Here is a 14,252-nt window from a genome sequence, read left to right as displayed (position 1 = left end):
GACAGAGGAATAGAAGTAGGGAGTAAGAGAAGCAGGGGCCAAATGCTAGGTCTGCAGGCCACTGTCCCCAGCGTGTGCTTGGTTCAGGGCAGGTAGCCTTACCTTCTTGGACAGGTAGATGACAGACTCTAGGGAGGTCTCTGAATGGGAGTAACCTGACTTGTCATACACAGCCAGGAGGGTGCCATTGTTGGGTAGCAGTGGGCTCTGGGGAGGTGAGTGAGTAGGGGAGGGGTGAGTGAGTGAGCACACTGTTCCCTTCCCCCCAGCCCTGGGACTCCTCTTACCTGGAGAAGCGTGTAGGTGCAGGTGCCATGGAAGCGGTAGGGTCTGGCGTCGAATGTGGTGACAAAGGAACCACCTTCTAGGGAGCAGTGCCCAGGACATGGCTGCTCTGTGCACGTCCAGCGGCCCATGGTACACTGGCTACAGGTGGGCATTGGAATAGTCCCCAGTGGATTGTGAGGCCCAAGGTAAATAGTGCCCCTTCTCAGGTTCCATGCCAGTAGAACTCGTTCTCTGTACTCACCAGGTTTGGCAGGCTGTTCTCGTGATCTCCCCAGGGCCGTAAATCACACCATTGAGCATACATGGGCACTGGCTGACTGGCACACAGGTGTGGTTTCTGGATATGTCGTCAAGCAGTGTACCTAATGGCACGGGCTCAGGTTGGATGGATGTTCCTTAGGTGGCCTATCACTGTGAGGACTTCTCCCTAGCTGGCTGGTCAGTCAGTCCCACCTCTGCACTCCCCCATCCCTGCCAGCCCTAGGAAGTTGCCTTGGATGATTCCAAGCCCACCTCTCTTTAGTACTCTGAGCCTCCTTCCTCCTGCTCACTCTGTAGGGAGTCCTGGGTTGACTGGAAGTTTGGGGGTGGGTGGATAAGGCCTGGACCCAGGGCTGAGATACAGAATGTCTAGGCCAAGCTGGGCCAGCGTGCAAGTGAGTTTGGGGGAAAGTGGGTGCTGGTATATGTCCTCACCATGGGGGCAGAAGCAGCCGAAGTTGCAGAAGCTGGAGCAGCTGTGCTGTGGGTTGGAGCAAGTCTTGACGCAGACCTCACCGCACTCCTGGTACACCTGGTTGGCTGGGCACTGGCCCACGGCTGCAGGCAGCAGGCATGGTCTGGTAAGAAGATTTCTACCCACCTTCCACAGTTCCCACTTCAATTTCACTTAGCTCCTCTCCTACCCAGGCTACTTTCCCTTTGACCCTGACTAGGACTCACGGCAGAGTCCAGGGGTCCTCCAGTTGCGGACAGACTGGCTGGCCATGCTGCAGCGACGGGAGTACTCAGACAGCGTGGCACAGCTGCAATTCTGCTGACCTCGCTGGGCACACTTATCCATGTCTGCCTGGCAGCTCAGCACCAGTGACTCCTTAGGCACATCACACCCAGGGGACACCAGGGTCAGTAGCTGGTTGCAGATCTGGGCCTGAATAGAGAGCCACTCAAAGTCATATGGGTGAGGTCACCTCTTGCATCATACATACCCAGAGCTTGGGAAGCTGAAAGTGGGGGTAGCAGAGACCCTTACATGCCCCCCCCCATGCCAGCAATGTTCTGACCCTGGGTTCTGGGCCACCTCACATACATATCTGGTCTTCAGGGTGGTAGGCCTGGGAATGGCCTCATGGGCACAGATCTCATTGGGATCATCTAGCTTCTGGAGTACAGCATACTTGTAAGGTTCCAGAAGTTTGCCTGGGGACATAGGACAGAGGTCAGCATGAGAAACAGACCACTGAGGGACCTGGGCCTCAGCCACTCAGCCCCAAGCCTACTTACCGTCCTCGCTTAGAAACTCATTATCTGTCTTCCCGTCAAAGTTCCCACACAGTCCACACAGCTTGCCCATGTACTTCTTCTCTACCAGGACCTGCGGGGTGACACTGTTGGTCCCTGTGCGAATGCATAGGGGTTCCCCACCCAGATTTCAGGTGTTCCCACCTGCCCACCCTGCCCTTTCTGGGGGGTGGGGTTTCTTTCCGGCTGATTCCTCCTCCTTTTCAAACGGGAAAACTGAGCTGCTCTTTAAGCTCGAGTTCTCTTGGGTTGCTGGCCTACAGTCAGTGCTGTTCTGCCAGTCTGGGCTCCTGGGACTCTGAGGAGGGCCCTTCTTGAATGCTGTTTGTCAGCTCATGACTCTCACCATAAGATGGGCATCTGGTCCCCACATGACAACTAACTCCAGCTCCAGCTGCTTGGCCACCAATTGCACGCTCTGGCCATATGGTGTAATCTGGAGGCCATTGCTTGTATAGGGCAGGCTAACAACCCTGTGGGTAAGACAAGTTAGCGGCTGTCCCTTCTACCCCTGCCCCTGGTTGCCCTGCCCCATAGCTTACCCAATGTCCCTGACAGAGATGATTGCTTTGTTCACGGTGACCACAGAGGCCCCCAGTTCCATGATGATCCGGGAGATGTTCCCATCCCTATCTCTCCGCAACTGGATGCTGAAGGTGGGCAAGGCATCCCCACACGTGGCCGTAAAGATGTAGTTGCACATCCCTCTGAACTCATACTCATGGTGGTCAAAGGTGGAAAAGTGATCAGCTCCCCACGTGGAGCACCAGCCCTTTTCTGAGGCTGCAAAGAAAACGATACACTCCCAGTCCTGAGTCCAGTGACCAGACAGGGACAGCCTGACCCAGAAGCTGGGACCCTGGAGAGCCCACCGTAGCCACAACCCCACATGCCCACCCAGCTCTAGCCCAGGGTCTGCCTTCTGTCTAGGCCTTACAGGATTGCAGGCTGTCCTCACTGTTAGAATTGGTGGCATCTCCAGTCCAGGCACCTGTAAGGCAAGAAGCTACAAGTCAGTGTTTCTCCAGGGGTAGGCACAGAGGTCACAGTGCCTTGGATGAGAACTCTTGACTGGAGCCTGAACTGTGACTTTCATTGCTGGATCCTTCTTGAGAAAACCCCAAACCACAGCACCCCCAAGACCTGCATGCTATACTTGGGTGTGGTCAGTCAAGTGCCTGTGTGTGTGTGTGTGTTGAAGTGTGGCCCCCTCCTTTCTGCACACTGGGCCATTGGGCCTCTGGCACTCTGGTCAACAGCCATGTGGATGCTGTTGGCTCTCACCTGTCTGTGGAGAGTCCTTCAGCTTCCAGGGACTTAGGCTGGCAAAGGAGGTGGTGTCCAGACCTGCATGGGCAGGACCCATGGTTAGTGTTGTGACCCAGGTCTGCCCAAGTGCATACCCCCCATTTGCCTGTCCTTTGTAGCAGCAGTCTGTTGTGAACGGCACAAGTTGTCTGCAGTATGCTTAACTGAGTAGGTAGCAGGCTCTGAGGGAGGACAGAGGGTGGAGTCCAGCCCGAGCCCTGGCATCCCAGCTCAGTTTTCCCCAGCTGTAACATCTTTCCTGCTCTCATTACTTCCTGGTTTGTTCACTCATTCAAATACTCCACCTTTGGCTTAGCCTGGGCTGCATGAAGCTCCTGCTTGGTGCCTGTCACCATGTCAGGTGCTATAGGTCTATAGCACACAGCTTGTTCCTGCAGGGTCCCAGGAAGGTGGCACCCACTCATACAGCACTGCTTAAGTGACTTGGAGGGATGGGCACACAAAACAAGGAAGAGTAGTCAGCTGCTGTTGTGCATTCTGGAACGGGAGGGCAGCCTTGCTAGGGATGTAACATGAGAACAGGGCCTAGGGTGCTGGCCACTCTGGGGCATGCTGGAGAGACACACTATCCTGTGGCTGGAGTAGAGCTAGCAGGACATCCCTGGGGAGCAAGTGCCATGTCAGGTAGGGATATCCTGAGCATGGATGCCTGACTGCCAGGATCACTCCCCATTCACTGCTCAGTTGAGCCAGGCTGCAGAGCCCTGCAGATGGAGACTCTAAATGTAGGACTAGCCTCCGAGGGGACCTCCTTTGCACAGGACTCCTCTCCGTGAAACTCTGGTAAGCAAGGATACAAGAGGGTGGGCCTCACTGGAGCACCGGACTGAGCTCCCAAGGTTATAATGAGGAGCAGAAGGAGAGAGAACATGAACAAGGAAGTCAGGACCATGAGGGGTGCACCCAACCACTGAGTCAGTGGGGCCGATCTATTGGGAGCTCACCAAGGCCAGCTGGACTGCTACTGAAAAAACATGGGATAAAACCAGACTCTCAGAATGTGGCGGACAATGAGAGCTGACGAGAGGCCAAGGAGAATGGCACAGGAACTTTCATCTGGCGATAGATCGAGAGAGAGACAGAGACCCAAATTGGAGCAACGGTCTGAGCTCTTAAGGTCCAAATGAGGAGCAGAAGGAGGGAGAACATGAGCAAGGAAATCAGGACCACGAGGCGTGCATCCACCCACTGTGACAGTGGAACTGATCTATTGGGAGCTCTCCAAGGCCAGCTGGACTGGGACTGAATAAGCATGGGTTGAAACGGGACTCTCTGAACATGGCGGACAATGAAGGCTGATGAGAAGCCAAGGGCAATGGCACTAGGTTTCGATCCTAATACATGAACTGGCTTTGTGGGAGCTTAGCCTGTTTGGATGCTCACCTTCCTGGGCCTGGATGGAAGTGGGAGGACCTTGGTCTTCCTGTAAGGCAGGGAATTTGGACTGCTCTTCAGTATCGAGAGGGAGGGGGAATGGACTGGGGGGAGGAGAAGAGGAGTGGGGATGGGGGAGGGGAGTGGGGGGAGGGGGCAATATGTGGGAGGAGGGGGAGGGAAATGGGAAACGGAGAGCAGTTGGAAATTTTAATTAAAAAAGAATAAAAAAAAAAAAAAAAGAGGGTGGACCTGGGGTGTGCTGAGAGGTAACAAGGAGAGGACAGAGGGCTGAGACAGATTTTGGCTGTCTCCTCTGCCAGGCCACTCCCCGTGTCCCTGCTCTGGCTATCTAGTCTCCCTGTGGGTCTATCCCGTAAACTACCCAGAAGCTACCTACTCTCCCATCTGGGGCCCTGTGCTTGGTTTTCTTCCCATTTTCCTCCTTGGCAGCCTCTAAGACAGCTGTAGTGGGCCCTTAGAATGTGGTGACCATTGCCAAATAGCATCGGTCACGGTGACCGCCAGTCAGGGACAGGCAACCACAAGATGACTATGTGAGGGAGGACTCTTCTCGGGCTCCCATGGGGCTGTAATGTCCCGATCCCTCTGCCAGCACCTTATCTGACACACTTTCCACCTTGCTGACCAGCTGGCCCCCACACTCCATCCTTTGGGTTTCAGTTCTCTTCTTGGGCCCTACCCCAAGCTTTCCTGAGGTGTTTGGGGGCGTTTGTTTCTAGCTGGGGAGCACAGCTGTGCTCTCGATCAAGGAACAGTCCCCTGTACTGAGGAAGGGCATCCTGAACCAAGTATAACTTCAGGAGGGTCTCACATGGAACAGTGAGAGAGGAAGGGGATGCTTGCTTACCTAGCCCGATCAGCCAAGAATCAGCTTCCCCATTAATGCGACAGATATCGCAGCCAGATAGCAGCCCTCACGTCATCTCAGGAGCTTTGGGCAAGATGCTCTCTCTGTCACTACTGCCAGTCATTTCCAGAATATGTACACTTCTGAGTGACACCAAGAGCAGAATGGACCAGCTGAGGGCTTGTGTGATTTGTGCTAATGAGGAAGAACTACCATGGCATTTCTGGGTGCTTCTTGGGACTTAGGCTCTCTCTGGCAATACCATGGGGGGTCTGGCAGGAGTGGGACTCACACTGAGCCTCAGCCTGGATCACTGGATCCCTCCTCAGGATCCAGCCCGCAATGGGAAGGGGAGATCTAAAGTAATGTCTAGGGAAGTCGGTACCTGCCCCTGTCCAGTGATTGTTCAGGGTGTGGAGAATGGGCTAGGTTCCCTGGGCAACACCCTCAGTAGCTCAGATTTCGCCATCTTTCAGGCAGGATGGGAACGCTGGCGGCCACCTCATTCTAGGAGGTGTGAGTAGCAAATGGCCAGGTCCTGGTCCTTCTTGGTCCCATGGGTCTGGCTCCATTGCCTCACTGTTTTGTCTAGTGTGCTCCCAAGGGGCTCCTGTCCCGTGTAGGTGGCTCCCTCCCCTGACAAGTTTCCCTTTCCCGGGCCCCAGCTTGAGTCTGGCTTCCCTGATTTTCTTTGAGCTGCAGGATCTTTTGAAGATGTTCAGGGGATTACCAGCATCGCTGCCCCTTCTACCAAGACCATCTGCACCTTGTGTTAGCTGACTCCTCTGCCATGGCCCAAGCGGACTCGTTCATATGATTTTCCTTCAGTCTGTTTGGTGACCTTACCTGTCTTGGGTTAATCCCTTCTCAGCTTCTGTAGCCTCAGGTCCCATCTGGCCTGTCTAACTTCATATTCTCCCATCTCTGCCCGCCCTCTAGGCTGCACAGAGTGGCACTAAAACTGCTATTGGAGCAGCTCAGTCCCTTCAGCCTCCCAGCCCCGCTCAGGTCCTCCTGGGACTTAGTCCCCTATCCCTGGCTCTGACCCAAGGGACCTGGTTCTAGTCAGCACTTCATTCTCTTTCTGCCAGGAATGCTGGGTAAGAGGCAAGACAGGGTCCCAGGTAGGGCCTATAGGCATTGCTTTATGGTGTTCCGCGCTACCTTTGTTGTGGACAACTGGCCTTATTTAGTGGGAAGACCATTGCTGGGGAGAAGCAGAGCAGCCTGGTGTGGGGGTGGGCATCATGTTATTTCAAGTCTGAGACCCTCCTAGCACCTTTACCCCCAGGCTGGGCATATTTTGAGGGTGGGCTCTATATGATCTCCCCACATTAACAGAAGGGGAAGTTGAGACCTGGAGCCCACCATTCAGTTCTGTTAGTGGGTGAGGTCAGGAGTAACGGAGCCTGGAAACTTTGACTTCAGCACCAAAGAAGCAACTCTGTGAGGGTGACACATGCCCCTGCCCCTACATACCCCAGGCTCCTCAAAGACCTCTCAGGGCCAGAGCCACGGGAGAGGGGGAAGAATGCCAGGTTTGCCCTGCTGCTACTATTGTGTGCTGCTGCCACCAGAACTGCTGAGACTGTACAAGAGGGAGCCCCACCCCCATTTCAGGTGAGCATGTTCCTTTCCTGGCCACCAAACCCAGCTCACAGGAGGTAGGCCGCTTCTGCCTCCTGTCCATCAGTGTCTGCGTGGCTAGCCCATCTTAGGCAGAGTCAACGAGGCGAGAAGACCTGAAGACTCTCCCATGCACAGGGTCCTGTGGAAGGCATAGGGTACCTGCCTCCCCCTCCCCGCCCGGGTATAGCCTGGCAGATGCCCACTCACCAGCATTGATTAGGGATCCCCTGAAGAACAGCAACAGCAGCAGCTGCTGACCCTTGAACATGGTGGCACCCCTGGAGCAGAAGGCGGCCACCAGCCCCGGTCTTCTACTGCTGGGCGCTTAGGCAGTCTTGCTGCTGCCTCTGCTGCGACTTGAGTGTCTGGCTCTCCAAAGCTTATATAGGGATGGTGTGCCCTTCCCCTGCCGCACCCACTTGTGCCCCATACTCCAGGCCTGTGATCGCCACCGCCTGCTGGGCACAGCAGTGGCCAAACAGGATATGGGGTTCTGCTTTATCAGGGCTCAAGACTTCATTGGAAAATTCTGCAGTGGCTGTGGCCCCTTTATCTTTCTTCTCCCAGTGGGGGGCCTTACACATGCACTCCAGGGGCCCTTACACACACCTCTTGCTTCCGGCTGTCCTTGGGGCCATGGTGGGTCCTGTCACAATCCATCCTAACTGCCAGATCACCGTGGACACCATCAGTCACATGCCTGGGTGCCTGGGATGGGCTTGGTCCAGGGGGGTATCAGAGAGACTGGGCCTCCTGCTGACCCTGCCAGGTAATCAATCCAGCCTCCACCCTGGATCCTGGAACCTCAAGAGACATTTGTTTGCCAGGTTTTCTCCATTCATTGTGAGTTTTCCCTCCAGGAGAAAGACCACCTGGGGAGGGGTCCTGCTTCCTGTACTTGGGGGAGGTTCCCCAGCACTGGTTGCTGTGATCTGTGTTCTTGCTTGGTAGGTGAAGTTACCTTTGCAGCATCTCTGTGGGTTGAGTGAGCTATGGGGTCCCCTTAGACAGCTGGCCAAACCTACTGGGAAGATGGACTCCTGGGAATATGAGAGGTGGGGGCCAAAGGTGGGGTGCATGCCAGGCCCTTAAGGGGCTAATGCTAGGGTTAGGACAAAGGTTAGGCTGCGGGCTAGAATCAGGGGTAAGGTTGGGGTGAGGAAAGGGCAGATTCTTCCTTGAGACTGTCTTTCAGCCAGAATGTGAGGTGGGGTCCAACAAGTCACTGAATTTGTCCAGTCCCATTGGGAGCCAGGGGCATGGAACTTAGATTTCCTGGTGGTGTTTTTGGTCACTCCAGCGAGTATTGAGGGGGTGCCACTTGCACCCCTGAAGGAACTCAGGACCAGCCCTTAGCTGTGTCCACTGCAGGCTTGGTATTGGCTCTAGCCCTACTGAGTCTGGATTCCCAAATGAGCCTGTATCTCATAGCCAACCTAAGCCAAGCCCCATAGCCTGGGCCCAGGTTGTTTCCTCTGGTCACCCGTCTCTACACAGGTAGCTCTCAGACTCTGTTCTCGCTTGGCTCAGAGTAAACCCCGCAGATCCTGTGACAAAGCAACGGATGTTGTTTGCTGTAAATAAACCTCAGCTTTATCAGGATGTTCTGACCTTTAGGTGTGGCACCACGATACAGTGTGTGTCTAGCTGACCTCAGCACCACCCCTCAAAAAAACCAACAACTCTCCACGGAAATCAGAGAAATAACATGATCTATACAGAAACTCTGAGTTCAGCCTCGGTGGGTGGGGTGGTCACTTACTGCTGTGTGTGCTTCTGGGTGGCCTTATACTTTCTTCTTTCCTTCCTCCCATCTTTCCTTTTATCTAATAGATTCATTTGTCGTGTGTGTGTGTGTGTGTGTATGCATGCGCACGTGTGTGAGAGCCATAGTGTGTATATGTGCACCATGTGCGTGTAGGTGCCTGCAGAGGCCAGAAAGGGTTGGAACCCGAGTGCATTACAGGCAGTTATGGGCTGCTATGTGGATACTGGAAACTAAACCTGGATTATTGATAAAAGCAATAGGTGCTCCTTTTTTTTTTTTTTTAAAAAAAAAAAGGTCTATTTTTATTTTGTGTGAGTGTTTTGCCTACATGTATGTCAGAGCACTAATTGTGTGACTGGTACCTGCAGAGACCAGAAGGCATCAGCTTTTCTGGGACTGGAGTTATGGATGGTTGTGGGATACCATATTGGTGACAGGACTTGAACCCTGTTTCTCTGGAAGAGCAACCAGTATGCTTAACCACTGAGATAAACAGTCCAGTAATGGCAACAAGAGCTCTGGATGGAGCCGGCGGTGGTGGCGCACGCCTTTAATCCCAGCAAATGGGAGGCAGAGGCAGGCGGATCTCTGTGAGTTCGAGACCAGCCTGGTCTACAAGAGCTAGTTCCAGGACAGGCTCCAAAGCCACAGAGAAACCCTGTCTTGAAAAAAAAAAAAAAAAAAAAAAAAAAGAGCTCTGGATGGCTGAACTCTTTCTCCACCCTCTTAGCAATTTCTCTCCTTTTTAGTTTTTATATTTTGATTTATATGTATATGGTATTTATGTGTGTATGTGCATGTGAGTGCAGATGCCAGCGAGGCTGGAGGAGTCAGAGCTGGAGCTGGAATTCCAGCTGTAGGCAGTGTTGGGCTGTGATCTTAACCATAGAGCCAGTGTCTCCTGCCCTCTTGGTGGCTTCTTCCCACTCAGCAGCACCCACTCAGGTGAGAAACTGGAAACAGAGTGACATTTTCACCCAAAGTGACACAAATGAAACTTGTTTAGCTCTGACTGCAGCCTTGCAGCTGGGCTTGGGCAGGTGAGGAGGGACTGAGGGTGGACCCGGACACAGGGCAGTCATGTAGAACGGGAGCCCTGTGTCTGCTTGGCTGGCTGGATGTGCTTGTCTAACAGTCTGCAGGGGTGTGTGCATGTGAGCTCGTATGAGTGGTTCAGAGCTGTGCTTTCCAGGATCTTCTGGGCTGTTTTGGGCTGCATATACCTGTGGCAAGAAGGTAGCTCTAGGGAGTGGCATGGCCTTTCCCGGGTCGATGGCTCCATCCTGGTGAGGAGGGGCCCCAGGAGGGCATCAGGGCCCACCTTCTGCGACACACTTGATTGGTGGGAAATCATGCCTCAATAGTGTTTTTGTCCTTTGACTTGGGAGAGCGAATGCACTGAGCAAACAGCTCTGACGGCTGAGATAGCTCTGACAGGGAGATAAGTGTGTGTGCGCGCCATTGTTCCCTCAGCTATCGCAGCGATAAGCCCCAGATCCCTCTGGCGGGCTGGGAAAGCGGAGCCTACAGCTGGACAAGCGTATGATTGTCCGTTCTCACGTCCAGCTCAGACCCTTGCTTTCCACATCCATCAGTGTGGTCGGGCCCTGGACAGTGGCCTCCCAGGGCCTAGGCGTGGCTTTGAAGTATGGCCTAAGCCAGCTCTGGTCCTAGAGCCCAGCGTCTAGAGCAGTGGCTCTCAATCTTTCTAATACTGAAGCCCTTTAATACAGTTTCTCATGTTGTGGTGACCCCAAGCATAAAATAAAATTATTTCATTGCTACTTTATAACTGTAATTTTGCTGCTGTTATGAATTATAATGTAAATATCTATGTTTTCTGATGGTCTTAGGCAACCCCTTGAAAGGGGGGGCATGTCCCACAAATTGAGAACCACTGGTCTAGAGAGTGGTGGCCCAGGATCATGCCCAGCTAAAAGCAGGCCTCTGTGCGGGGTTGAGGGCTCTTGTCCCTAACAGGTGCTTCCAGCATCCTCACTCCTGCCACAGAGAAGAAGCCCCAAACTCTGGGTTTTCTCTGTCTCTTTCGCAGAGGTACAAAAGTTAACACATTGGTCAGCCCACCCAGACTACCTGTCCCTGGCTTCTGAGCTCATCTGGGTTAGGGGTGACATTCTGTGGGGGAAGAACAAGTGTTTTCCTAATTCCTTCAGCTTGGCAGCCATACACCATCAGATGGAAAGACTTTAGGGGGTGTTTGTGAATGATGTCCACACCAGAAGTAGGAATTCTCTGTGGCTGAGCCCTGCTTTAGGAGGGTGAACCAGGACTGATAAGCCAGTATGGACTCTGGGTGAAGGTTGATGCTCAAAATTCCCAAGAACTGGGTATAAAGTGTGGGGCTGTGGGCCTGATGTTTCTTGATGTTTCTTGGGGGTGGGCTGTATGTACCTTGGTGGTCAGTGAGCTTCAGGGCTGGCTCATAGGCACCTGCTCTTGGGGAGAAGGTGAGAACTGGTGACCTGGACACAAGTGGCTGAGGGATTTCAAGCCTTGGAGTGGGGGTCCTGTGTGTAGTAGGTGGCAGTCAGCCTTGTACTCTGTGGCTCAGTGGGACCTGAGCTTCATTAGCTGTCCCAAAAGGGACTGTCCCATCCCCCTCTCTGTCCCAAGTGTCAGTGGTCTGTCACACCCCTTCGCCCCTCTCTCTCATATGCCCTGGCCTCCTGGTTGTCTTGGGAGTACACAGGAGATAAGTAGTCCTGGTCCACTTCCTCCAGGGACCTGCAGCTCTTGCCCTAGGATCCTAGCGGCTGGTACGCCTACCTGGAGCCATGCTGCGCTATTCCCTACTAGCTCCACAGAATGTTCAAGATCCTGTCTAACTCCTGGCCTCTGGTCCCCTACTCGAGCCAACTCTTGTTTCTCTGGCTCTTGTAGAATTTACCCTGAGCTGCTGGAGTCAATTCTGATGAAGGTAACAATGAAGCTAGCAAATCTTGTGCTGTGGCCCACAGCTAGAGGGTGTATGTGCCCTCCACAGCCCCTTCAGTGACTGTGCCTCCCTCAGCTTCTACTTAGCAGAGTGCCTAGACTCTACCACTTGCTTTGGCTTTGACTCTTGGCCTGGGATTTGGTTGTGATCAGCCCCTCCCTCTGGATATGGGCCCTGACTTCTGGCCTTGGCAGAGAAGTGACTACCTAAGGTAGGTCCTACCTGGGTGGGATGGAACTGTACTCTGCAATGGATGGAGAGCTCACTATCATACTCCTCTAGCTGGGGCCCTTTAGTCCCTTTTGTTCATGGATATCTTGTATTGGTACTTAGAAGGAGTGTAGATAATAGGGTGGCATCAGAAAGGGGTGCTCGGTGGGCCTGAACTCCCAGGGAGCCAATAGGTCTTAGCCTGGGGTGAGGGTGGCTGCAGCTGGCACCCACCTTCTTCTTTTTTCCTCTTGAGATCTGGTCTGATGTAGCTCAGACTGGTGTTGACTTGCTATGCAGCTAAGGATAACATGAACTTCTGCTCCTCCACCCTCTACCTCCCAGGAGCTGAGGTTACTAGTGTCAGCCACCAAACTTGATGTAGGAGGTGCTGAGGATCAAATTCAAGGCTATGTCTATCTTGGTGAATGTTTTACCAACTGAGCTACACCCCCAGTCTGAGAAACTCACCTTTTGACAGGAAGTCTTCTGACTCAGCTGTCCGTTGGGTCAGGGGAGACCCTGCACCTCTGAGTCCCATGCTGGACTTCCTCATACCCTTCATTCTGTGTGCAGGAGGGAGGGGAGCCCTGGACCTCACCGATGGTCAGACAGAAACCCGTGATGTGACTTTTCCCACTGCTTAGATGCCTCACAGGCCTTCTCCCAGTCATGCTCACAACAGGCACTCCAAAATCACACAGGCACTACCAAGCCTAGCCCTGGGAAGACGTCAGGATCCCGAAGGATGCACTGCATCCAGCCCTGGCTAATGTTAGCACAGTTCCAGCGTCCAGGCCTCGTGTAAGGGTGCCCAGCCTGGCAAGCAGGAAACAGCACGGGATTGATTGCCAAAGAGCCCTGTCCAAGCTGCCCTGCCCCCTGCAGTGCCGATCAGCGGATGCTGAGTGAAAAACAGATAGCGTTGGCTTGGACACAGCACTCAACACCCTGGCTGCCCCAGGTGGCATTGTGGACCAATACCTGTCAGGCTGTGGTTCCTGGGCTGCCATCTGTCCTGCAAGCACTTGCAGCGTATGTTGTCAGTGAAGACTTGCCCACTTTTGGGAGCTGCAGAGGGGGATTCGAGAAGTACAGGAAGGTCCTAGACTGTGTGCATGACTTTGGAAGTTGAGCTGGAGGGGCACAAGGCCATTCCTCCTCAGACATCTTAAGTTTCTGTCACAGATGGATCATGTTGGGGATTCATCAGGGTCCCAGAAACACCAGTCAGATGGCCCATGAAGCCAGGTACATTTCAGATCAGGTCAATAACAGGCAAAATCACAGGAGGCTGCCTTGCCGTCTGGGGTGGACTGTGGAGGCCAGGCCTGGCCAGCCACAGGTAATTCAGAGCATTCTGGACCTAGAGTCAGCTGGGAGAAACAGGTAAACCAAGCCTAAGGGCCGATGGCAGTGAGGGGGCTTTGAACTAGCTATGGGAATAAGGAGGGTGGTGTGCACTTACATGGGGTCTGCGTAAGGTGCTCAGTGGAGTCTGAGGACAATGTGTTGATTCTGCCAGATAGCATAATAAACAGACATGCACAGAGGCCACAGCCCTGAGGCCACAGATCCTGCAGGGAAATTCTAGAGAGTCGTGGCTTCTGCCATGAGAAACACCAGGGCTACAGTCAGAACAGTGCAATCCTCAGGAATTCTAAGACCATCCCAGGCAGTGGGAAGGGGAAGGTGGGTGTGGTATAGACAGGCAGCAGGTGAGAGGGAAGGTCTGGGCACAGAAGGGCTATAGCAATGGCCATTGTTTGTAGCTTGAGGAGGGTTGGGTGAAGCAGAGACTATGGGAGCAGGTGGACTTCTGGGGTCCTGGGGAATCGGGCTCTAGCCTCTCCTGCCCAGTATCAGATTAAGCAAGGCTGAGACTGGCCTTAGAAATGAAATGCATAGGGCTGGGAGTATAGCTAAGTGGCACTGCACGTGTCTCAGCACCAAGGAAATAACTGTAATGTCCCAGGGGCAGCAGAATGACTCAGCAGGGAAAAGTGCTTGTGCAAGTCTGACAACCCGGATCTGGATCCTGGACTGCATGGTGGAAGGAGCGTACAGACTCCCAGAAGATGTATTCTGACCTCCACATAGGTGCTCTGGCTTGCTTGCCCTCCTATCCAATAATAAATAAAATTGTAAATATAAAAGAAAGAAAAAGAAAATAAATGTAATGTCCGTGTGCTTGTGTCTAAACCCTTGGAGCCTGGAACAAGCTCACTTCCTTTGTTGATTACTTGGCTTGTTTCCAGCTTGAGTTACCCTCAGGTCGGCTATTGGGAATATGTGGGTAGAGGCTC

At 53.4% G+C, this 14,252-nt stretch overlaps 1 protein-coding gene across 1 annotated transcript in view; it reads right to left on the bottom strand.

The window, feature by feature from the left end:
• The window catches only part of Muc6 (mucin 6, oligomeric mucus/gel-forming), a 28,335-nt gene extending 21,055 nt beyond the window's left edge, over positions 1–7,280 (bottom strand). Inside the window, exons 1-11 of the mRNA XM_057778710.1 lie at positions 7,220–7,280; positions 2,747–2,800; positions 2,352–2,592; positions 2,156–2,282; positions 1,792–1,882; positions 1,598–1,707; positions 1,231–1,438; positions 985–1,107; positions 530–650; positions 288–426; positions 103–207 (exon numbers count right to left, since the gene is read on the bottom strand). Coding sequence (XP_057634693.1) covers positions 103–207; positions 288–426; positions 530–650; positions 985–1,107; positions 1,231–1,438; positions 1,598–1,707; positions 1,792–1,882; positions 2,156–2,282; positions 2,352–2,592; positions 2,747–2,800; positions 7,220–7,280 — 1,380 coding nt within the window. The remainder of the gene's footprint in view (positions 1–102; positions 208–287; positions 427–529; positions 651–984; positions 1,108–1,230; positions 1,439–1,597; positions 1,708–1,791; positions 1,883–2,155; positions 2,283–2,351; positions 2,593–2,746; positions 2,801–7,219) is intronic.
• Between the last annotated feature and the right edge of the window lie 6,972 nt (positions 7,281–14,252).

The sequence above is a fragment of the Chionomys nivalis genome, chromosome 8 (assembly GCF_950005125.1).
Source record: "Chionomys nivalis chromosome 8, mChiNiv1.1, whole genome shotgun sequence".
In the NCBI taxonomy this organism is placed as follows: Eukaryota; Metazoa; Chordata; class Mammalia; order Rodentia; family Cricetidae; genus Chionomys; species Chionomys nivalis.
Note: the sequence above shows the minus strand (reverse complement) of the source record. Positions and strands in the feature narration are given on the sequence as shown.